General features: G+C 45.0%; 1 protein-coding gene across 1 annotated transcript; it reads right to left on the minus strand.

Moving 5' to 3' along the window:
* Positions 1-1,029: 1,029 nt before the first annotated feature.
* dkk3b (dickkopf WNT signaling pathway inhibitor 3b) lies at positions 1,030-22,221 on the minus strand. Its single transcript, XM_060928308.1, has 7 exons — positions 21,968-22,221; positions 19,261-19,341; positions 16,864-16,941; positions 10,943-11,035; positions 9,521-9,665; positions 3,935-4,085; positions 1,030-2,065 (listed from the first exon to the last, which is right to left on the minus strand). Exons 1-7 carry the CDS (start codon positions 22,154-22,156, stop codon positions 2,020-2,022), a joined length of 783 nt encoding a protein of 260 aa, XP_060784291.1. The 5' UTR covers positions 22,157-22,221; the 3' UTR covers positions 1,030-2,019.
* Positions 22,222-22,935: the final 714 nt, after the last annotated feature.

The following is a 22,935-nucleotide window of genomic DNA, read 5'->3' on the forward strand; positions in this document are numbered from 1 at the left end:
ACCATAAATCCAGGGACCTGGGTTCGATTCTGACCCAAGGTCATTTCCCGATCCCTCCCCATCTCTCTCTCCAGCTCATTTCCTGTCTCTACACTGTCCTATCCAATAAAGGTGAAAAAAGCCCCAAAAAAATCTTAAAAAAAAATTAATAAATAAATAAATAAAGTGGCCAGTGAGTGTATGCTACTGACATACTGTACATACAAACTTTTTTCTGCAATATTTATTTATTGCTGGAAAAACTAATGCTTGGAAATCTGAAATGTTTTTGTACTGACTTGAGAATGTAGAAAAAGTTTGTACTAAAAAAAAAACTTTTGCACAGGACCGTACTGTGTGCGTTCTTTTAAAGATAAACTATATCCATTAGGGTGCATCAGCTGCCCTCACTTTCATAAAATCTGATGCGTTTTTGTTCGGGTGTTCCTTTTCACCAATAAAGACATCCTGTAAAATCTTTTGACCATATTCAAAAGTCTAACGGTGGCACCATGAGGTTCTTTTGGGGTTTTTTTTGCCAAAAAACGCTTATTTTATGTTTTCGCGTAAGGTTTGAATCACAATGTCGGACTCCATTTACTGATTTCTTGTGAGCCAGAGATCATGTTAAGAACCTTTGCAAGGGATTGAGAAGCATTAATGTGATTCATAATACATTTGTATTGTTTGTTTAAAAGTAGTTGAACAGTGATTCAATGAACAGCTAAAACTCAAACTGTGCTTGATAATATATTTAGAATATGGACTAAAAATGTGGGCGGCGCGGTGGTGTAGTGGTTAGCGCTGTCGCCTCACAGCAAGAAGGTCCGGGTTCGAGTCCCGTGGCCGGCGAGGGCCTTTCTGTGCGGAGTTTGCATGTTCTCCCCGTGTCCGCGTGGGTTTCCTCCGGGTGCTCCGGTTTCCCCCACAGTCCAAAGACATGCAGGTTAGGTTAACTGGTGACTCTAAATTGAGCGTAGGTGTGAATGTGAGTGTGAATGGTTGTCTGTGTCTATGTGTCAGCCCTGTGATGACCTGGCGACTTGTCCAGGGTGTACCCCGCCTTTCGCCCGTAGTCAGCTGGGATAGGCTCCAGCTTGCCTGCGACCCTGTAGAACAGGATAAAGCGGCTACAGGTAATGAGATGAGATGAGAAGTCATAAAATAGCAGCTTTTTCCATAACTTTGAGCTCCTGGTGCCACCATTAAACTTTTGAATTTTGTCAAAATATTTCACCCAGTGTGTTTTCTTACCAAAAGGAACATAAAAAAACGCATCATGATCGGAGGAACTTTTAATTTTTACGGGGCGACTGATGCACCCCCACATTTCTAGATGAAATATCCAGGACAGTACAGTGCAAAAGGCTTTGGCACATGTAAAAATAGTGAAATTAAATGTTTCAATATTTTAAAAATACTATAAACAGGAAGCAGTAAGCCATAATAAATGAAACAAAGTCGATATTTGGTGTGACGACCCTTTGGGTTAAAAAAAAAAAAAAAGTAGTCTGAGGTCCAGCGAGTGGAGTTTGATAAGGAGATGAGCTGTAGGTTTTACTGAGCATCTTCCAGAACCAGCCGCAGTTCTTCTGGACACTTTGTCACACTCACTTCTTCATTTTGCCCCAAAACCCAGCAGCCTTTCTTTTTTCATCTGAAAAGTCGTCTCTTAAAAGTGTAATATGCTGCTCAGATACAAACTTTTTTTTTCTGTAGCATTTAATTTTGTGCTGGAAATAAAACGACCTCTAAAAAGTTTTTGTAATGTTTTGACTTGATAATGTAGAAGTCATAAAATAGAAATCTATAACAAAGTTGGTATGGGAAAAAAAAAAAGAGTGCCTAAGACTTTCGCACAGGACTGTAGTTGGTGTATATAGCATGCACAATCGAGCAACTGAAACTGAAGCAGTTATATACAAATATAACATAACATACACACGTTATATACATATACCTACATATAACCTGACAAACATCAAATAAGTGGAGCATTTTAAATAAGATGTCAGTCGCTGTCCTGCTTCTTTGAAGCGGTTAATGGAAATCCCTCAGGTTCTTCATCAAGCACAGGGACTCGCGACTAGAAAATAATAATAAAAAATATTTACAACATAATCAGGGATATTTTGTTATACAGTGGTGCTTGAAAGTTTGTGAAGCCTTTAGAATGCTCTATATTTCTGCATAAATATGACCTAAAACATCATCAGATTTTCACACAAGTCCTAAAGAGAACCCGGTGAGACAAAAATATTATACTTGGTCATTTATTTATTGAGGAAAATGATCCAATATTACATGTCTGTGAGTGGCAAAAGTATGTGAACCTTTGCTTTCAGTATCTGGTGTGACCCCCTTGTGCAGCAATAACTGCAACTAAATGTTTGTGGTAACTGTTGATCAGTCCTGCACACCAGCTTGGAGGAATTTTAGCCCATTCCTCCATACAGAACAGCTTCAACTCTGGGATGTTGGTGGGTTTCCTCACATGAACTGCTCGCTTCAGGTCCTTCCACAACATTTCGATTGGATTAAGGTCAGGACTTTGACTTGGCCATTCCAAAACATTAACTTTATTCTTCTTTAACCATTCTTTGGTAGAACGACTTGTGTGCTTAGGGTCGTTGTCTTGCTGCATGACCCGCCTTCTCTTGAGATTCAGTTCATGGACAGATGTCCTGACATTTTCCTTTAGAATTTGCTGGTATAATTCAGAATTCATTGTTCCATTAATGATGGCAAGCCGTCCTGGCCCAGATGCAGCAAAACAGGCCCAAACCATGATACTACCACCACCATGTTTCACAGATGGGATAAGGTTCTTATGCTGGAATGCAGTGTTTTCCTTTCTCCAAACATAACGCTTCTCATTTAAACCAAAAAGTTCTACTTTGGTCTCATCCATCCACAAAACATTTTTCCAATAGCCTTCTGGCTTGTTCACGTGATCTTTAGCAAACTGCAGACAAGCAGCGATGTTCTTTTTGAGAGCAGTGGCTTTCTCCTTGCAACCCTGCCATGCACACCATTGTTGTTCAGTGTTCTCCTGATGGTGGACTCATGAACATTAGCCAATGTGAGCGAGGCCTTCAGTTGCTTAGAAGTTACCCTGGGGTCCTTTGTGACCTCGCCAACTATTACACGCCTTGCTCTTGGAGTGAACTTTGTTGGTCGACCACTCCTGGGGAGGGTAACAATGGTCTTGAATTTCCTCCATTTGTACACAATCTGTCTGACTGTGGATTGGTGGAGTCCAAACTCTTTAGAGATGGTTTTGTAACCTTTTCCAGCCTGATGAGCATCAACAACGCTTTTTCTGAGGTTCTCAGAAATCTCCTTTGTTCGTGCCATGATCCACTTCCACAAACATGTGTTGTGAAGATCAGATTTTGATAGATCCCTGTTCTTTAAATAAAACAGGGTGCCCACTCACACCTGATTGTCGTCCCATTGATTGAAAACACCTGACTCTAATTTCACCTTCAAATTAACGGCTAATCCTGGAGGTTCACATACTTTTGCCACTCACAGATATGTAATATTGGATCATTTTCCTCAATAAATAAATGACCAAGTATAATATTTTTGTCTCATTTGTTGAACTGGGTTCTCTTTATCTACTTTTAGGACTTGTGTGAAAATCTGACGATGTTTTGGGTCATATTTATGCAGAAATATAGAAAATTCTAAAGGGTTCACAAACTTTCAAGCACCACTGTAATTTAAAGTTTTAAAAAGCTTTAAATCTTTAATAGCAGTAATTAAACAACTTATAAAAAACAAGTTTTTATTCCTTTGCTTCCGTTTAATTTTCAGGAGTAGTAGTCATTATTATTATTAGACAAAAGCAAAGGTGAAATGGAAATGTGATCCACTGGATGGCGCTGCAAGACCCCTTTATCTGTACAGTATCTGTATTTTGTGTGTGTGTGTGTGTGTGTGTGTTTACCCCAGTGGCTGGCACTGTAGACCTGCAGCACATGGACAGTGTTCATGAGGAGCCTCATCGTCCCACATCAGCAGCTCCAGCAGCTCGTTTGGCTGCTCGTGACAGCTCTGACCCTCCAGAGGCCGCGGCCTGCACACCGGATACAGCAACGCTACACACACACACACACAGGAGTGATTCATCATTACTATGTTAAAATTATGCAACATCATAAAGCAATTTTCTATTGGATTCATATCTGTAGACTTTTTCATATCTTTATTTCTATTCTTTCACCTCATTTTTCTTTCGCGCCACAAAAAAAAGTCATCTTAGCAACTAGGTTCCAAAGAACCAAATATAAGATTATTAAAACTATTTCGAGACATTATTTTTTACTAATTTCAAGCTTGATATATGAGTGCATCTCAAACAATTAGAAAATTGTGAAAAAGTTTTTTTTTTTTTTGTAATTTAATTCAAAAAGGTACATTTTCATATATTCTATATTCATCACATGTAAAAGTGAAATATTTTACGCCTGTTTTGTTATAATTTTGATGAATATGGGGTGGCACGGTGGTGTAGTGGTTAGCGCTGTCGCCTCACAGCAAGAAGGTCCGGGTTCGAGCCCCGGGGCCGGCGAGGGCCTTTCTGTGCGGAGTTTGCATGTTCTCCCCGTGTCCGCGTGGGTTTCCTCCGGGTGCTCCGGTTTCCCCCACAGTCCAAAGACATGCAGGTTAGGTTAATTGGTGACTCTAAATTGACCGTAGGTGTGAATGTGAGTGTGAATGGTTGTCTGTGTCTATGTGTCAGCCCTGTGATGACCTGGCGACTTGTCCAGGGTGTACCCCGCCTTTCGCCCGTAGTCAGCTGGGATAGGCTCCAGCTTGCCCACAACCCTGCACAGGATAAGCGGTTATGGATAATGGATGATTATGGCTTCTAGCTCATGAAAATAAGAAATCCAGTATTTCAAATTCTCGTCTCGTCTCGTCTTCTTCCGCTTTATCCGGGACCGGGTCGCGGAGGCAGCAGTCTAAGCAGGGAAGCCCAAACTTCCCTTTCCCCAGACACCTCGGCCAGCTCCTCGGGAAGAACACCGAGGCGTTCCCAGGCCAGCCGAGAGACATAGTCCCTCCAGCGTGTCCTGGGTCTTCCCCGGGGCCTCCTCCCGGGGGGACATGCCTGGAACACCTCCCCAGGGAGGCGTCCAGGAGGCATCCGAAAAAGATGCCCGAGCCACCTCAGCTGATTCCTCTCGATGTGGAGCAGCAGCGGCTCTACTCCGAGCTCCTCCCGAGTGACTGTGCTTCTCACCCTATCTCTAAGGGAGCGCCCAGCCACCCTGCGAAGGAAACTCATTTCGGCCGCTTGTATCCGCGATCTTGTCCTTTCGGTCATTACCCAAAGCTCATGACCATAGGTGAGAGTCGGAACGTAGATCGACCGGTAAATTGAGAGCTTCGCCTTTTGGCTCAGCTCCTTCTTCACCACAACGGACCGGTAAAGCGACCGCATCACTGCGGAGGCTGCACCGATCCGCCTGTCGATCTCACGCTCCATCCTTCCCTCACTCGTGAACAAGATCCCGAGATACTTAAACTCCTCCACTTGAGGCAGAACTTCTCCACCAACCTGGAGAGGGCAAGCCACCCTTTTCCGGTCGAGAACCATGGCCTCGGACTTGGAGGTGCTGATTCTCATCCCAGCCGCTTCACACTCGACTGCAAACCGCCCCTCCTTGAACTGCCACCTTATTGTGGTGGAGGGGTTTGTGTGCTTGAATGATCCTAGGAGCTATGTTGTCGGGGGCATTATGCCCCTGTCAGGGTTTCCCAAGGCAGACAGGTCCTAGGTGACAGGCCAGACTAAGAGCAGTTCACCAAAACCCCTATGGAGAAAAATCCGAGGACCGTGACGTCGCCCGGGATGACGCAGCCGGGGCCCCACCCTGGAGCCAGGCCCGGGGTTGGGGCTCGTATGCGAGTGCTTGGTGGCCGGGCCTTTGCCCATGGGGCCCGGCCGGGCTCAGCCCGAAGAGGTGACGTGGGCCCGACCTCCTGTGGGTTCACCACCCACAGAGGTAGCAGTAGGGGACTGGTGCAATGTGGATTGGGTGGCAGTCGAAGGCAGGGGCCTCGACGACCTGATCCCCGGACACAGCGGCTGGCTGTTGGGACATGGAATGTCACTTCGCTGGGGGGGAAAGAGCCTGAGCTTGTGCGGGAGGTTGAGAGGTACCGGCTAGAGATAGTCGGGCTCACCTCCACGCACAGCTTGGGCTCTGGAACCCAGCTCCTCGAGAGGGGCTGGACTCTCCACTTCTCTGGAGTCGCCCGTGGTGAGCGGCGGCGGGCTGGTGTGGGCTTGCTTATAGCTCCCCAGCTCAGCCGCCATGTGTTGGAGTTTACCCCAGTGAACGAGAGGGTCGCCTCGCTGCGCCTTCGGATTGGGGAGAGGGCTCTTGCTGTTGTTTGTGCCTATGGCCCAAATAGCAGTATAGAGTATCCGGCCTTCTTGGAGTCCCTGGGAGAGGTACTGAGGAGTGCTCAGACTGGGGACTCCATTGTGTTACTGGGGGACTTCAATGCTCACGTGGGAGATGACAGTGACACCTGGAGGGGCGTGGTTGGGAGGAACGGCCTCCCCGATCTGAACCCGAGTGGTGTTTTGTTATTGGACTTCTGTGCTAGTCACGGTTTGTCCATAACGAACACCATGTTCGAGCATAGGGGTGTCCATAAGTGCACGTGGCACCAGGACACCTTAGGTCGGAGGTCAATGATAGACTTTGTAGTCGTTTCATCTGATCTCCGGCCCTATGTCTTGGACACTCGGGTGAAGAGAGGGGCTGAGCTGTCAACTGATCACCACCTGGTGGTGAGTTGGATCCGCTGGCGGAGGAGGAAGCTGGACAGACCTGGCAGGCCCAAACGTATGGTGAGGGTCTGCTGGGAACGTCTGGCCGAGCACTCTGTCGGGGAGGTCTTTAACTCCCACCTCCGGGAGAGCTTTTCCCAGCTTCTGAGGGAGGCGGGGGACATTGAGTCTGAGTGGACCATGTTCTCTACCTCCATTGTGGACGCAGCTGTTCGGAGCTGTGGCCGCAAGGTCTCCGGTGCCTGTCGTGGCGGCAATCCCCGAACCCGGTGGTGGACACCAGAAGTAAGGGATGCCGTCAAGCTGAAGAAGGAGTCCTATCGGGCCATGTTAACCTCCAGGACTCCCGAGGCAGCTGACGGGTATCGGCAGGCCAGGCGTGCTGCAGCTCGGGCAGTTGCGGAAGCAAAAACTCGGAACTGGGAGGAGTTCGGGGAGGCCATGGAGAAGGACTATCGGTCGGCCTCGAAGAAATTCTGGCAAACCGTCCGGCGCCTCAGGAGGGGGAAGCAGTACTCTGCCAACACTGTTTACAGTGCGGGTGGGGAGCTGTTGACCTCGACTGGGGACATTGTCGGGCGGTGGAAGGAATACTTTGAGGATCTCCTCAATCCCACCGTCATGTCTTCCACTGAGGAGACTGAGGCTGATGACTCAGAGGTGGACTCGTCCATTACCCAAGCCGAAGTCACTGAGGTGGTTTGCAAGCTCCTCGGTGGCAAGGCACCGGGAGTGGATGAGATCCGCCCTGAGTATCTCAAGTCTCTGGATGTTGTGGGGCTGTCTTGGTTGACACGCCTCTGCAACATCGCGTGGCGGTCAGGGACAGTGCCTCTGGAGTGGCAGACTGGGGTGGTGGTCCCTCTTTTTAAGAAAGGGGACCGGAGAGTGTGCCCCAATTATAGGGGAATCACACTTCTCAGCCTCCCAGGGAAGGTTTACTCCAGGGTACTGGAGAGGAGAATTCGACCAATAGTCGAACCTCGGATCCAGGAGGAACAATGCGGTTTTCGTCCTGGTCGCGGAACACTGGACCAGCTCTATACCCTTCATAGGGTGCTCGAGGGTTCATGGGAGTTTGCCCAACCAGTCCACATGTGCTTTGTGGATCTGGAGAAGGCATTCGACCGTGTCCCCCGTAGTATTCTGTGGGGGGTGCTTCGGGAGTATGGGGTTCGGGGCTCTTTGCTAAGGGCTGTCCGGTCCCTGTACGAACGGAGCAGGAGTCTGGTTCGCATTGCTGGCAGTAAGTCAGACCTGTTCCCAGTATTTCAAATTATTAGAATATTTCCTCAGATCAATCAAAAAAAGGATTTACATACACACACACACTGTTGACTTTGGGACTGCGGTTGTCGTGAACGGTTTTGCGCTCGGGTTTCCGTCGGTGGGGGTTTATAGCATCAACGAAGCTGACTTCACATTAAAACTGTTAATGTTCTAGTCATGTTGTTTGTTGTTGCCCAAATGAGGATGGGTTCCCTTTTGAGTCTGGTTCCTCTCGAGGTTTCTTCCTCATGTCGTCTGAGGGAGTTTTTCCTTGCCACCGTCGCCACAGGCTTGCTCATTGGGGATAGATTAGGGATAAAATTAGCTCATGTTTTAAGTCGTTCAAATTCTGTAAAGCTGCTTTGCGACAATGTTTATTGTTAAAAGCGCTGTACAAATAAATTTGACACACAAGTGAGCAATGAGCGCACGCGCACAGGGCAGCTATGCTACAGCACCCGGGAGGAGTTGAGGGTTAGGTGCCTTGCTCAAGGGTACTTCAGGGATGATACCGTACAGAGGGAGGAGAACGAAGTGCTGCTCATTCACTCAACACCCCTCACATTTTCCCTGCCAGTCCTGAAAATTGAACCAGCAACCCTTTGGGCCCAAGGCTGCTTCTCTAACCTTCATGGCTGCCCTCATGAACCTGTGGAAGCCCTGCATGGTGGTGGTGGTGATGTTCTTGCTCCCACCCAAAGTGCCAAGTGTTTTTGTTGCTAATGATACGGTTACTATGGAAATGTCGATCTAACTTTTTTTTTTTTCTTCTCATGAATCACATAAGGAAGCGATCGAGTGCAGAAGCTGAGCGTAGCTTTAGGATCATTCTTCTCTCCTGAAGTAAATGGAGTCATATGACAGGAATAACGAGGAGAGAGAAAGGACAGAGGAAAAGATACGGTATCAGAGAGAGGAAACAGATGGTGAATGTGACTGAGAGTAATGAAGGAGGTGAAGAGGACAGAACCCCAGACGTGTGTGTGTGTGTGTGTGTGTGTGTGTGTGTGTGTGTGTGTGTGTTTTACAGCAGTTTAAGACTCCAGTGATGATGTAATGTTCTGAGGTTAACAGTAATAACCATCACAGATCACTTGCTGTTCGTTCTTTCAATTTTTTTCTCTTTCAACAAAATATTTCTTCATTTTCTTTCTCTGTGTATTTTCATTTCTTTCTTTCCTTCTTCTTTCTCGGTCACGTTTTCTTTCTACAAAACCTCGCTCTGTTTTATTTCTTTCTGCCACTTTCCATTTTTCTTTTTTCAAAAATCCTTCATATTTCTTTTTCTTTCTTTGCCTTTCTGATGTTTCTCTCTTTCTGCCTTATTTCTAACTATCTCCAGCTCTCTGATTTTATTCTACCTCTTTTCCTTTCTTACATGTCTGGTTACGCAGATGATTTGACACACTTCTGATGCACTACAGAAGCACTGGGAGCTCGAGAACCCTGTGGTACCTTTGTGTACGGCGCAGCAGTGCAGGGGGCTGCAGTCGTTCTGGTACTGACAGATGGTCCCTGAACCTCCTCGGGTTTTGTTCTGCATGCACACACCCCACACACACAGCTGTTCTCCACAGCACTCCTCATCCTTCACACACTCCTGCAAATACAAAAGAGAACATTGGAGAACATCCTCGGAGAGTAGTCTAAGTGGGAGAACATCATTGGAGAACAGTCCGAGTGGGAGATCGTCATTAGAGAACAGTCCGAGTGGGAGAAAGTCATCTGAGAGTAGTCTAAGTGGGAGAACATCATTGGAGAACAGTCTGAGTGGGAGAATGTCATTGGAGAACAGTCCGAGTGGGAGAAAGTCATCTGAGAGTAGTCTAAGTGGGAGAACGTCATTGGAGAACAGTCTGAGTGGGAGAACGTCATCTGAGAGTAGTCTAAGTGGGAGAACGTCATTGGAGAACAGTCTGAGTGGGAGAACGTCATTGGAGAACAGTCCGAGTGGGAGAAAGTCATCTGAGAGTAGTCTAAGTGGGAGAACGTCATTGGAGAACAGTCTGAGTGGGAGAACGTCATTGGAGAACAGTCTGAGTGGGAGAACGTCATTGGAGAACAGTCTGAGTGGGAGAACGTCATTGGAGAACAGTCCGAGTGGGAGAAAGTCATCTGAGAGCAGTCAGAGTGGGAGAACATCCTCAGAGGGCAGTCCAAGTGGGAGAACGTCCTTGGAGGGCAGTCCAAGTGGGAGAACGTCATCTGAGAGTAGTCTAAGTGGGAGAACGTCATTGGAGAACAGTCTGAGTGGGAGAACGTCATTGGAGAACAGTCCGAGTGGGAGAAAGTCATCTGAGAGTAGTCTAAGTGGGAGAACGTCATTGGAGAACAGTCTGAGTGGGAGAACGTCATTGGAGAACAGTCCGAGTGGGAGAAAGTCATCTGAGAGTAGTCTAAGTGGGAGAACGTCATTGGAGAACAGTCTGAGTGGGAGAACGTCATTGGAGAACAGTCTGAGTGGGAGAACGTCATTGGAGAACAGTCTGAGTGGGAGAACGTCATTGGAGAACAGTCCGAGTGGGAGAAAGTCATCTGAGAGCAGTCAGAGTGGGAGAACATCCTCAGAGGGCAGTCCAAGTGGGAGAACGTCCTTGGAGGGCAGTCCAAGTGGGAGAACGTCCTCGGAGGGCAGTCCGAGTGGGGGGGCAGTCCGAGTGGGAGAACGTCCTCGGAGGGCAGTCCAAGTGGGAGAACGTCCTCGGAGGGCAGTCCAAGTGGGAGAACGTCCTCGGAGGGCAGTCCGAGTGGGAGAACATCCTCGGACGGCAGTCAGAGTGGGAGAACGTCCTCGGAGAGCAGTCCGAGTGGGAGAACGTCCTCATACAACACCATGAGAGCACCATGAGGTCAGTGTGAGGTGGAGAAAATTCTCACCATGTTTGTGGATTTACACAAGACACATCTGGAGCTGCTGATATTGTAAAGACAGAAGCTGTCCTCCTCACAGTCTTCATCAATCAGACATTCCTGCAGATACACACACGCGCGCACGCACAGGCACACAGCTGTTACACTATATAATTTTATCTCTTCATGCAGGGGCAGATCCAGGCAACCTGAGAGGCAGGGGACAAAAAAAAAAAATTAAAAGAGCACCTGGAGGGTAATAACTCTTTTTTTCCCGACTGTAGATACATCCACATTTTCTTGCATGAAGAATCACCTCGAGGGCACTTCATTTCATTTTCTCACATGTAAGGAACCATATAAGGCACCATTTACATATTCTCCATGGGAAGGTCTCTGTAGAAGGCATTGCATTTGTGTATCTTCACACATAGAGGGACCCTTGAGGGCACAATACCACATTTCCTCACACATAGGGGAACCCTAGAGGGCACTTAATTGTGGTTGTTGTTGTTTTTTTCACATATGGGGAACCCTAGAGGGCATTCGGCCACATTTCCTCACACATAGGGCATTATATCACACATTCTCACATGTAGGGGATCCTAGAGAGCACATCATTTGTTTTTTCACATGTAGGGGAAACCTAGAGGGCACTAGACCACATTTCCTCACACATAAGGCACTATATCACATATTCTCGCACGTAAGGGAATCCTACAGGGCACTTAACTGTTTCTTCACATGTAGGACCACCCTAGAGGGCACTAGACCACATATCCTCACACATAGGGCACTATATCACATCCTCGCACATAAGGGAACCCTACAGGGCACTTCATTGAGTTTCTTCACACATAGAGGAATCCTAGAGGGCACTTCATTGTGTTTCTTCACATGTAGGACGACCCTAGAAAAGACGAGACCACATGTCATCCCACACAGGGCACTATATCACATATCCTTGCACATAGGGGAACCCTAGAGGGCACTCCGTTGTGTTTCTTCAAATGTATGGGAACCCTAGAGGGCACTAGATCACATTTCCTCACAGAGGGCACTATATCACACACCCTCACACATAGGGGAACCCTGGAGGGCACTTCATTGTGTTTCTTCACCTGTAGGACAACCCTAGAGGGCACTATAGAGGATGTGCAGTCATGTGACTCGTCCGTGTTTACTCCGCCATATTGGACGGCTTCAGGATTGTTTACCTTGCGCGAGCGTAATGGATCCAGGGAGTAATCCCCAAGAAAATTCGGAAAATACCCCGTCTACATCGCACGATAACTTGTCTAAGTTTGTTCAGCATCTTGAAGGTGACGTGAGGCAGCGTTACGTGGAAAAGTGTTCCAGGTTGGGGATTGCAGATTCGTACAACTTGCCGCAATCCTTGTTCAGAGAAATTCGGAGCTGCGGTGCCAGCGATTTGCCCAATCTGGCCTACCACGACATTTACAATTTTCTTGTTAATCGTGAATCGTGTTACACTGGCAAAGCCCTCAAAGCTTACAAGAGCCTGGAAGCTTATAAATATTTTGTTGCGGGATGGGTATCCTAACTATACCTCTGGAAGGTTCCGAAGAAGAATTTCTACTTGATAACCTCACGGGTAAGTGGCATTAAGACGTTTATCATAAGACTATGCAGGACGTTTTATCGTAAGACTGTTCGAAATCTAAACTCAGTTCCAGATAATGACAGGGTTGTAAATATGTATGTTTTTGTCTGAAATAAAAAAAAGATAAAACATTGTCATAGACTAGGCCAGGGTAGTAGGGCTAGGCATAGCCATTTTAAACGTTAGAGACTGTCTAGTTTCTAAGTATGCAGTTATCATTCAATCCGAAAATCAACTTAACAGATGTACTAGGAGGATTGAATTAGAAGATTACACCTACCTGATATGAAGTGTTCGCTACAAATTCGGCTGGTAGAACTGGGGTACCAGTTTTCTCTTCGCACAGCGGACACCCATTTTGCGCGTCTCTCCTCGTCTGCGGGGAATCTATAAAATGACAGGCCCTCCTTTTGGCCCTGTCTATTGGTACAACCAAATGCTGAACAAGATATAACCATTCTCGAAAGATCTACTCCCACACACTTGAGAATTAGAACGGGTTCGTCTAAGTTCTATGCGCGGCCATGCCGTCCAAGATGGCAGATAAACAAATATCACGTGACCTCGTGACGTCACGTGCACACTCTCTATATCACATATTCTTGCACATAAGGCACTATATCACATATCCTTGCATATGGGGAATCCTAAAGGGCACTTCATTGTGTTTCTTCACATGTAGGACAAGCCTAGAGGGCACTAGACCACGTTTCCTCACACACAAGGCACTATATCACATATCCTCGCACATAGGGGAACCCTAGAGGGCACTTCACTGTGTTTTTTTCACATGTAGGGGAACTCTAGAGGGTACTAGATCACATTTCCTCACACTATATCACACATCCTTGCATATAGGTGAACCCTACAGGGCACTTAATTGTGTTTCTTCACATGTAAGACAACCCTACACTAGGCCACATGTCATCCCACACAGGGCACTATATCACACATCTTTCCACATAGGGGAACCCTAGAGGGCACTTCACTGTGTTTCTTCACATGTAGGGGGACCCTAGAGGGCACTAGACCACATTTCCTCACACATAGGGCACTATATCACACATCATTGCATATAAGATAATCCTAGAGGGCACTTAATTGTGTTTCTTCACATGTAGGATAACCCTAGAGGGCACTAGACCACATTTCTTCACACACAGGGCACTATATCACATATCCTCACACATAAGGGAACCCTAGAGGACACTTAACTGTTTCTTCACATGTAGGACCACCCTAGAGAGCACTAGACCACATTTCTTCACACACAGGGCACTATATCACACATCCTCACACATAGGGGAACCCTAGAGGGCACTTTTACTGTGTTTCTTCACATGTAGGACAACCCTAGAAGGCACTAGATCACATTTCTTCACACACAAGGCACTATATCACACATCCTCACACATAGGGGAACCCTAGAGGACACTTAACTGTTTCTTCACATGTAGGACCACCCTAGAGAGCACTAGACCACATTTCTTCACACACAGGACACTATATCACACATCCTCACACATAGGGGAACCCTAGAGGGCACTTCACTGTGTTTCTTCACATGTAGGACAACCCTAGAAGGCACTAGATCACATTTCTTCACACACAGGGCACTATATCACACATCCTCATACATAGGGGAACCCTAGAGGGCACTTTTACTGTGTTTCTTCACATGTACAACCCTAGAAGGCACTAGATCACATTTCTTCACACACAGGGCACTATATCACATATCCTCACACATAGGGGAACCCTAGAGGGCACTTCACTGTGTTTTTTTTTCACATGTAGGGGAACTCTAGAGGGCACTAGACCACATTTCCTCACACTATATCACATATCCTTGCATATAGGGGAATCCTAGAGGGCACTTCATTGTGTTTCTTTACATGTAGGGCAACCCTAGAGGGCACTAGACCACATTTCTTCACACATAGGGCTCTATAACACACATCCTCACACATAGAGGAACCCTGGAGGGCACTTCATTGTGTTTCCTTGCACTTGGAGAACCCTGTGTAGGAAGGAACATTCATAAGACCACAGGGACAAAATGTCTGGTACCTAAAGGGAAATGGATTATGGTGGTCTGTAAATAATAGGCTTACTCTCGTTTTAGTTTATTCCATGTGGAGTGATTTGCTGTGTGTGTGTGTGTGTGTGTGTGAAACATATAATGTATTATTTTACTAGGTATTCTCATGGATACAATAAAATGTAATGATATTCTCATATTACAGTGCTTGTCAGGACTTTTAACTTTCAATATGCTTGTGTGTGTGTGTGTGTGTGTGTGTGTGTGTGTGTGTGTGTGAGTGAGCGCACATGCATGCATGTTCCCGGACCAGGAAATTCCAAAAGATAATTCTCCACCCCAAAAAAGTAAGGACTGTCAGTGCTCCAGTTGTGTGCTTCTGTTAACAGAAAGATCCTTTTTTAGAGTGAACACTTTATTGAACCCTTGTGTCATAAAGCTGATATAACCATGTCATAAAGGTGTCACTGAAGATATCACGTGCTGTCAGTTTCCGTCAAGTGATAGAAACGGGTGCCTCAAAAGAGCTTTATTCTAAATGCACTCTATTTAGCATATTTTATAATCAATGCTGTGTGATATATACTTTACTTTACGAGACATAAAAGTGACCCAAACGTGAAAAATGTTTCCTTGAAAGCTCTGGCTCCAGTTTACAAGGGCATCTAAATCCGTTTATCTGACACAAAGGAACACAGATGAGCTCCTGTAGCACAAACTGCTGAAAAAGTTACTGCTGGCTAAAACAGAAAGGTGTCAGCGTTAACTTTTTCAGCAGTTTGTTCTGTAGTAGCTCTCCTGTGGGAGTGGACCATATGGACTAGCCTTCGACACCCATGACTTAAGCTTATTAAACCTATTTTCCAGATACTTTTGCTTAATTTAAGCCTTTTTTCGAAAGAAGTAAAATGTTCTGCCAGTGGAATAAGACTTGCGCCACCCATGAGGCTATTTTCTAGAAGAAGGAATTAATTCTTGCCCAAAGCTGCACATCCAAAAAAAAAAAAAAAAAAAAGGACAACACGAACGTTTTTTTTTTTTACAAAATCTCAGTCGAGAAGAAAAGACCATAGTTAGCCAAACCAATTCCCAAGCCAAGTCCAAAGTCATATAGAAAAAGTCTCGAGACCAGACTCGAGTTGCACAGCGCTACTTTTAGGAGCTTGGACTTTCTCAGTCATTTCATCATGAGGAACATCATTTCATATGGATCTTCTTCACCAAAAAACAAGCGTCATCACTCAGGGCTTTGATTTTGCACGCTGGATAAAAATCAATCAGCAAAGTGTAAAAGTACATGTACACTCCACGCACAAAGAACATACAGTCGCACAACTGTTATCCTGAATAGCATCGTTACCATCACCACTTAATGGCAGGTTGCTACGCAGCGCTTTGCTAACACATCCAACGGCATCATGGCAGGATGATTTGTGCCACACGTCATTCCCTCACCACACTCCTCAAACCCTGCTTTCCATGCATTCCTTCCAGGCTGCTTAATCGCAGTAAATTCAGTGTAACTGCCAGCAATATACCACAACACCACCACTAACGGCAAGCTAGCAGCCGTAGCGTGGAATTAAACCCTGCAACGTAAAGCATAACCGTTACTGCCAAACTCCAGACGTTGTGTAATAACAACAGTGTGCAGTTTAGATTTATTGTTATTATTATAATTTCTATTTATTTGTTATAAAGTCAACTTTGTCTGAGTGTAATCCCGGCGCGGCAGTAAAACATTATTTTCCAGTCGAAAAACCGTGTTCTGGAGTCAGTAAACTCCACAGAGTTTACAAGCAGGATTTGCGAGAAGGGGAAATGTTGAATCAAGAGCTGTGTGACTCATGGAGCACTGGAAATGTGTTGTGCAAGTTGTGACAGAAAAGTGGATCAAGCCTAAACACGTGCCATCTGTTTTTCAGCTGATGAGTTTATAACATTACGCGATCCCGCTGGACATGTAAATAATTCCGTCTCCAGTCAGCCGTCCTGCTAATGAGGTTCGAGACGGTCCCGAATGTAAACAATAAAAAAGCGAGGATTGTTTTATCGACTGCTCTATGATGTTACTGAGCTCAAAATATCCATTAAATAGATGACTGGAATCGTTTCACGGTGCCATCGATAACGACTCGGGTGCGAGAATAAACTTCCTTCGTGATGAAAAAGACAGAACTACAAACTCACAAACAGCAATGAAGATTTTACGTATAGTTGATCTTAATGTTGTGTGTGTGTGTGTGTGTGTGTGTGTGTGTGTGTGTGTGTAGATATACCCACATGGTCCATCTCGTTCCAACGGCTCTCCTGAATGAAAGGTGCAGAGGAAAGTGTATCTCCTGACTCGCCCTCTGAGTCCTGGAGAAGGAAAAGGTGTTTTTAGAAAGAAAGAAAAAATAGCCATAAATTGGTGAACAACAGTTCTCTGTTCGTTCGAGGTAATGCTGTATATAAGGCGATCTGAAACATTTTAATCACTCTGACCAGATCCTAATGAAGGAATAAAAGACGTGTGGGTGTGCAGCTATAGGAAAATAATCAACGACAGGGTGATGTAATGTGATGCAGCCGGTCCAACTGCATGTCCTGAAGTGCTTTATTCCCCTTATACCCCAGTGTTCTGCCTTCCTCCCTCCCTTCCCTTTTCCTTCCTTAATGTCCCCTTTTCCTTCCTTCCTTCCTTCCTTCCTTCCTTCCTTCCTTCCTTCCTTCCTTCCTTCCTTCCTTCCTTCCCCTTTTCCCTTCCTTCCCTCACTTTTTCCTTCCTTAATGTCCCATTTTCCCTTCCTTCTCTCCCCTTTTCCTTTCTTCCTTCCTTCTTTCTCTCCTTCCCTCCCTCACTACCCTTTTCCTTCCTTCCTTCCTTCCTTCCTTCCCTTTCCCTCCCTCCCTCTCCTTCCTTCCTTCCTTCCTTCCTTCCTTCCCCTTTTCTTTCCTTCCCTCCCTTTCCTTTTCCTTCCCTCCTTCCCTCTCACTACCCCTTCCTTCCTTCCTTCCTTCCTTCCTTCCTTCCTTCCTTCCCTCCCTTTCCTTCCCTCCCTCACTACCCTTTCCTCCCTCCTTCCCTTTTCCTTCCTTCCCTCCCTCCCTCCTTTTCCTTCCTTCCCTCCCTCCTTCCTTCCTTCCTTCCCTCCCTTCCTTTCCTTCTTTCCTTCCTTCCTTTCCTTTTCCTTCTTTCCTTCCCTCCCTCCCTCCCTCCCCTTTTCCTTCCTTCCTTCCTTCCTTCCTTCCTTCCTTCCTTCCTTCCCTTTCCTTCCTTTCCTCCCCCCCTCCCTCCCTCCCTCCCTCCCTCCCCTTTTCCTTCCTTCCCTCCCTCCTATTCCTTCCTTCCCTCCCTTCCTTTCCTTCTTTCCTTCCTTCCCTCCCTTCCTTTCCTTTTCCTTCTTTCCTTCCCTCCCTCCCTCCCTCCCTCCCTCCCTCCCTTCCTTCCCTTTTCCTTCCTTCCTTCCTTCCTAACTAATCTATATTTTCTGGAAGGTCTGCTAAACAAATTAGTTCCTGCGATCATTTCTGTTATAGCAGCGATAAACAGTCATACTGTGAAACTAATAAGCGTTTAAAAACTCTGTCCTTAAAGAATGTGTAAAATTACTGTTACGAAACACTGACACTGGAGACTCCTTCCATAAATATTAACTAAATATCTTCTTACAGAAAGCTTCATTGTATAGTTTGCTTTGTTTAATAGCATTTATTATTCGAGTTAGATTACATAGAGCATCTTTCATACACTCCCTGTGTATGCTGTTAGGATAGAAATGAGAACATATTAAACTGAGTGTAATATACACTCACCGGCCACTTTAATAGGAACTTGTTCTTGAATCTCAGATCCCTGTTCTTGGCTGCAGGAGTGGAACCCAATGTGATCTTCTGCTGTTGCATGCTGAGATGCTTTTCTGCTCACCACGGTTGTAAAGAGTGATTATTTGAGATACTATATCCTTCCTGGCTGCTCCAACCAATCTGTCCAATTTTCCTCTGATCTTTCTTATCAACAAGGAGTTTCCACCCACAGACCTGTCGTTCACTCACTCACTTGATGATGTTTTTTGTTTTTCGCACCATTCTGTGTAAACTCGAGAGACTGTTGTGTGTGAAAACCCCAGGAGATCAGCGGTTTCTGAAATACTCAAACCAGTCCATCTGGCTCAAACCAACACCCATGCCACAGTGAAAGAAAGTCACACTTTGAGATCATAATTTTTTCTGTTCTGATGTTTGAAGTGAACATTAACTGAAGCTCTTGATTTGTATCTGTGGCTGGTGAGTGTATATACTGTATTTATAAATCTGTGATTCACCTTAAAGCCAGAACTGCTGTCAGATTCGATAATTCAACTACAGTGTGATACGATATGAAGGAAAATCTCTGAAATAAAGTCAAATTTCATGATCAGTTTTTTACTGCACTGCAAAAAAATGAAAACTGAATTTGAGGAGAAAATTACTTAATACTAGTGAAATTATCTTGCTGCATGGACAGATATTTTTATTTGATAAGACATCTTAGAATAAGTTGGTTGCAATCTAGAACTAGGTTTAATAATCTCAGAATTAGTGTCTTGTATTCTTTTAATAGGAAATGCTAGATAGTTTCAACTATTTTCAAGATATTTTCACTTGCTAAGACATAATTTTTTGCAGTGTCCTGTGGGTGAGAGGGTGATGGCCCACCTTGGCTCCGGCCCCGTTGAGACTGTGGTGGCCAAAAGGCAGACGGTGTCCGTATAGAGACCTGGAGGTTTCATTCACCATCTAAATATAATAAAGCAAGTGTTTCTGAATTAACAAGTGCTGCGTTTGCAACCCCGATTCCAAAAAAGTTGGGACAAAGTACAAATTGTAAATAAAAACGGAATGCAATGATGTGGAAGTTTCAAAATTCCATATTTTATTCAGAATAGAACATAGATGACATATCAAATGTTTAAACTGAGAAAATGTATCATTTAAAGAGAAAAATTAGGTGATTTTAAATTTCATGACAACAACACATCTCAAAAAAGTTGGGACAAGGCCATGTTTACCACTGTGAGACATCCCCTTTTCTCTTTACAACAGTCTGTAAACGTCTGGGGACTGAGGAGACAAGTTGCTCAAGTTTAGGGATAGGAATGTTAACCCATTCTTGTCTAATGTAGGATTCTAGCTGCTCAACTGTCTTAGGTCTTTTTTGTCGTATCTTCCATTTTATGATGCACCAAATGTTTTCTATGGGTGAAAGATCTGGACTGCAGGCTGGCCAGTTCAGTACCCGGACCCTTCTTCTACGCAGCCATGATGCTGTAATTGATGCAGTATGTGGTTTGGCATTGTCATGTTGGAAAATGCAAGGTCTTCCCTGAAAGAGACGTCGTCTGGATGGGAGCATATGTTGCTCTAGAACCTGGATAGACCTTTCAGCATTGATGGTGTCTTTCCAGATGTGTAAGCTGCCCATGCCACACGCACTAATGCAACCCCATACCATCAGAGATGCAGACTTCTGAACTGAGCGCTGATAACAACTTGGGTCGTCCTTCTCCTCTTTAGTCCGAATGACACGGCGTCCCTGATTTCCATAAAGAACTTCAAATTTTGATTCATCTGACCACAGAACAGTTTTCCACTTTGCCACAGTCCATTTTAAATGAGCCTTGGCCCAGAGAAGACGTCTGCGCTTCTGGATCACGTTTAGATACGGCTTCTTCTTTGAACTATAGAGTTTTAGCTGGCAACGGCGGACGGCACGGTGAATTGTGTTCACAGATAATGTTCTCTGGAAATATTCCTGAGCTCATTTTGTGATTTCCAATACAGAAGCATGCCTGTATGTGATGCAGTGCCGTCTAAGGGCCCGAAGATCACGGGCACCCAGTATGGTTTTCCGGCCTTGACCCTTACGCACAGAGATTCTTCCAGATTCTCTGAATCCTTTGATGATATTATGCACTGTAGATGATGATGATGATGATGATATGTTCAAACTCTCTGCAATTTTACACTGTCGAACTCCTTTCTGATATTGCTCCACTATTTGTCGGCGCAGAATTAGGGGGATTGGTGATCCTCTTCCCATCTTTACTTCTGAGAGCCGCTGCCACTCCAAGATGCTCTTTTTATACCCAGTCATGTTAATGACCTATTGCCAATTGACCTAATGAGTTGCAATTTGGTCCTCCAGCTGTTCCTTTTTTGTACCTTTAACTTTTCCAGCCTCTTATTGCCCCTGTCCCAACTTTTTTGAGATGTGTTGCTGTCATGAAATTTCAAATGAGCCAATATTTGGCATGAAATTTCAAAATGTCTCACTTTCGACATTTGATATGTTGTCTATGTTCTATTGTGAATACAATATCAGTTTTTGAGATTTGTAAATTATTGCATTCCATTTTTATTTACAATTTGCACTTTGTCCCAACTTTTTTGGAATCGGGGTTGTATTTGTAATAGGGAAAATGGACATTCAGGTATGACTAAACCATTTTAAAGTGGCAATTTGTAATTTTTCAGCTGATTAAATTGAATTAAATCTGTTAAATCTGCTTTCAGTTTTGCAGAAATCCTGGTCTCAGTTTGTATCTGTAATCAACTGAGCCAGCAGTTCCCAGTACTCCTGGGACAGGCTCCAGATCCACCGTGACTTGAACGAGGATAAAGCGTTTACTGAAGATGAACAAATGAACAGTGAAAAAGAAAACAATTTTATTGTGTCCTTGTGAGGTAACTGCAATGAAAACTTTGACAAGCCCTGCCCTTCCCTGAAAGTCACTAAAACTCGTAATTCAGAATTATGACTAGGAAGAAAAGAAAGAAAGAAAAAAGACACACAGACACTCCCTCAACTCCTAAAAAAAATAAAAAAATCCGACTTGCATTGTTCCAGCTGTGGGCGGGGCTCATTTACAGCCCAGAAATTTGTAAACAGAAGCCTGATCAAAGAAAATAAAGAAACTAATGAGATCCATTGTATATTAATATTAAAAACACAGTATTTCCATGGATGATGATGATGATGATGTTGTTATTATTATCGGTCTAGGAACACTTTTACATGTTACACACGACAGCTTTAAAATGCAACAAAGACACATGATAACTGTAACTAAGAAAAAAAAACATTTCTTCCATGTGGATTGGTCATAAAGAGATGATTTAAGGTGTGACCAGCTTTTCCAGCGATCCTTGAAAGATCCTCAAAATGTACTCTGGATCATCTTTGAAGAGGAATTTTACTTTTCTTTCTTAAATCTCTCAAGTCCGGTATCTATGGCGCTCTCAAACAGCTTCAAACTCACCTGAATCAATGGACCAGAAGCTCCACAGCTTCATTTATCCACCTCAGGAGCTGGAAATGAATAAAAACGTGCAGTGAGAAGCAACGAGAGGCTCTGTGTCCTACCTGATGCACGGCTTCTTCTAGTTTCTGCTGCGTGTCCTCCATCAGCTTTTCCACCTCCTTGAACATTTCACTTAAAGTTAATTGGCCCAGGGCCACATGAGCCACGAGGGTCTCGCCGAGGTCCAAAGGTCTCTTCTGATCTGCCTTCACAAGGCTTATAGAGAGAGACATGAGAGTGAAGAGCAGCATTGCTGTGGTGGAGCAGAGAGACTCCTCCAGTCTGACCTCAGGACCGATTGAAGGGAAACTGACGAAGGGGAGGGAAAAAAAACCCTCTTGGCTTTCTAAATGCCTGTGTTATTAAAGCAACAGTGCAACATTCCTTTAAAGTATTCACATATGGTTTGAGCTACAGTCAGGGGCGTAGCTAGGATTTTTTAAGGGGGGAGGGGGGGGTCACACACTGACTGGCAACCTGAGTACATTATGTAACAAAAAATAATTACCATTGCTAGTTTTAGGTAGCTTAGAAACTGGCTCTTCCATTATTGCGGTTTCTTCCACGTTTTCTTGATGTTGCGTTCTAGAAACGGCACTAAAACTTAGCTTCGAAGCCACAAAATGCAACTTTGATGGAAAAAAAATAATTAATTGTTTACGTCGAAAGAAGGAGGAAAGTTTTGCTTGTTTTGACATGGCAAATTATTAACACAAGAGGAAATACTCGTAATTCGCAACTAAAAAGACTGCAGCTACGGTACACTGGCAGCTTGACCACGCTTTCTAGTGCGATCGTATTGCACTTGCGCAGAACTGTATCAGTCCTGCGCGCCTTGGCTTGTGCACCTGAAGGCGTGCCTCAGGCTGCGCACGCGCCTAACGAGCTCCGGCACACACGCCGTTAACAAAGAACACCTGTCTTTAATCAATGAACTATGTTTGGACTATTTAAGGACTGCGCCCATGCAAGGACCATGCAAAGTATTACGCCGCGTCTAGTGTGCCTGACAGAGCCTTGTTCCCTGTTC

Source organism: Neoarius graeffei, chromosome 8, assembly GCF_027579695.1.
Source record: "Neoarius graeffei isolate fNeoGra1 chromosome 8, fNeoGra1.pri, whole genome shotgun sequence".
In the NCBI taxonomy this organism is placed as follows: domain Eukaryota; kingdom Metazoa; phylum Chordata; class Actinopteri; order Siluriformes; family Ariidae; genus Neoarius; species Neoarius graeffei.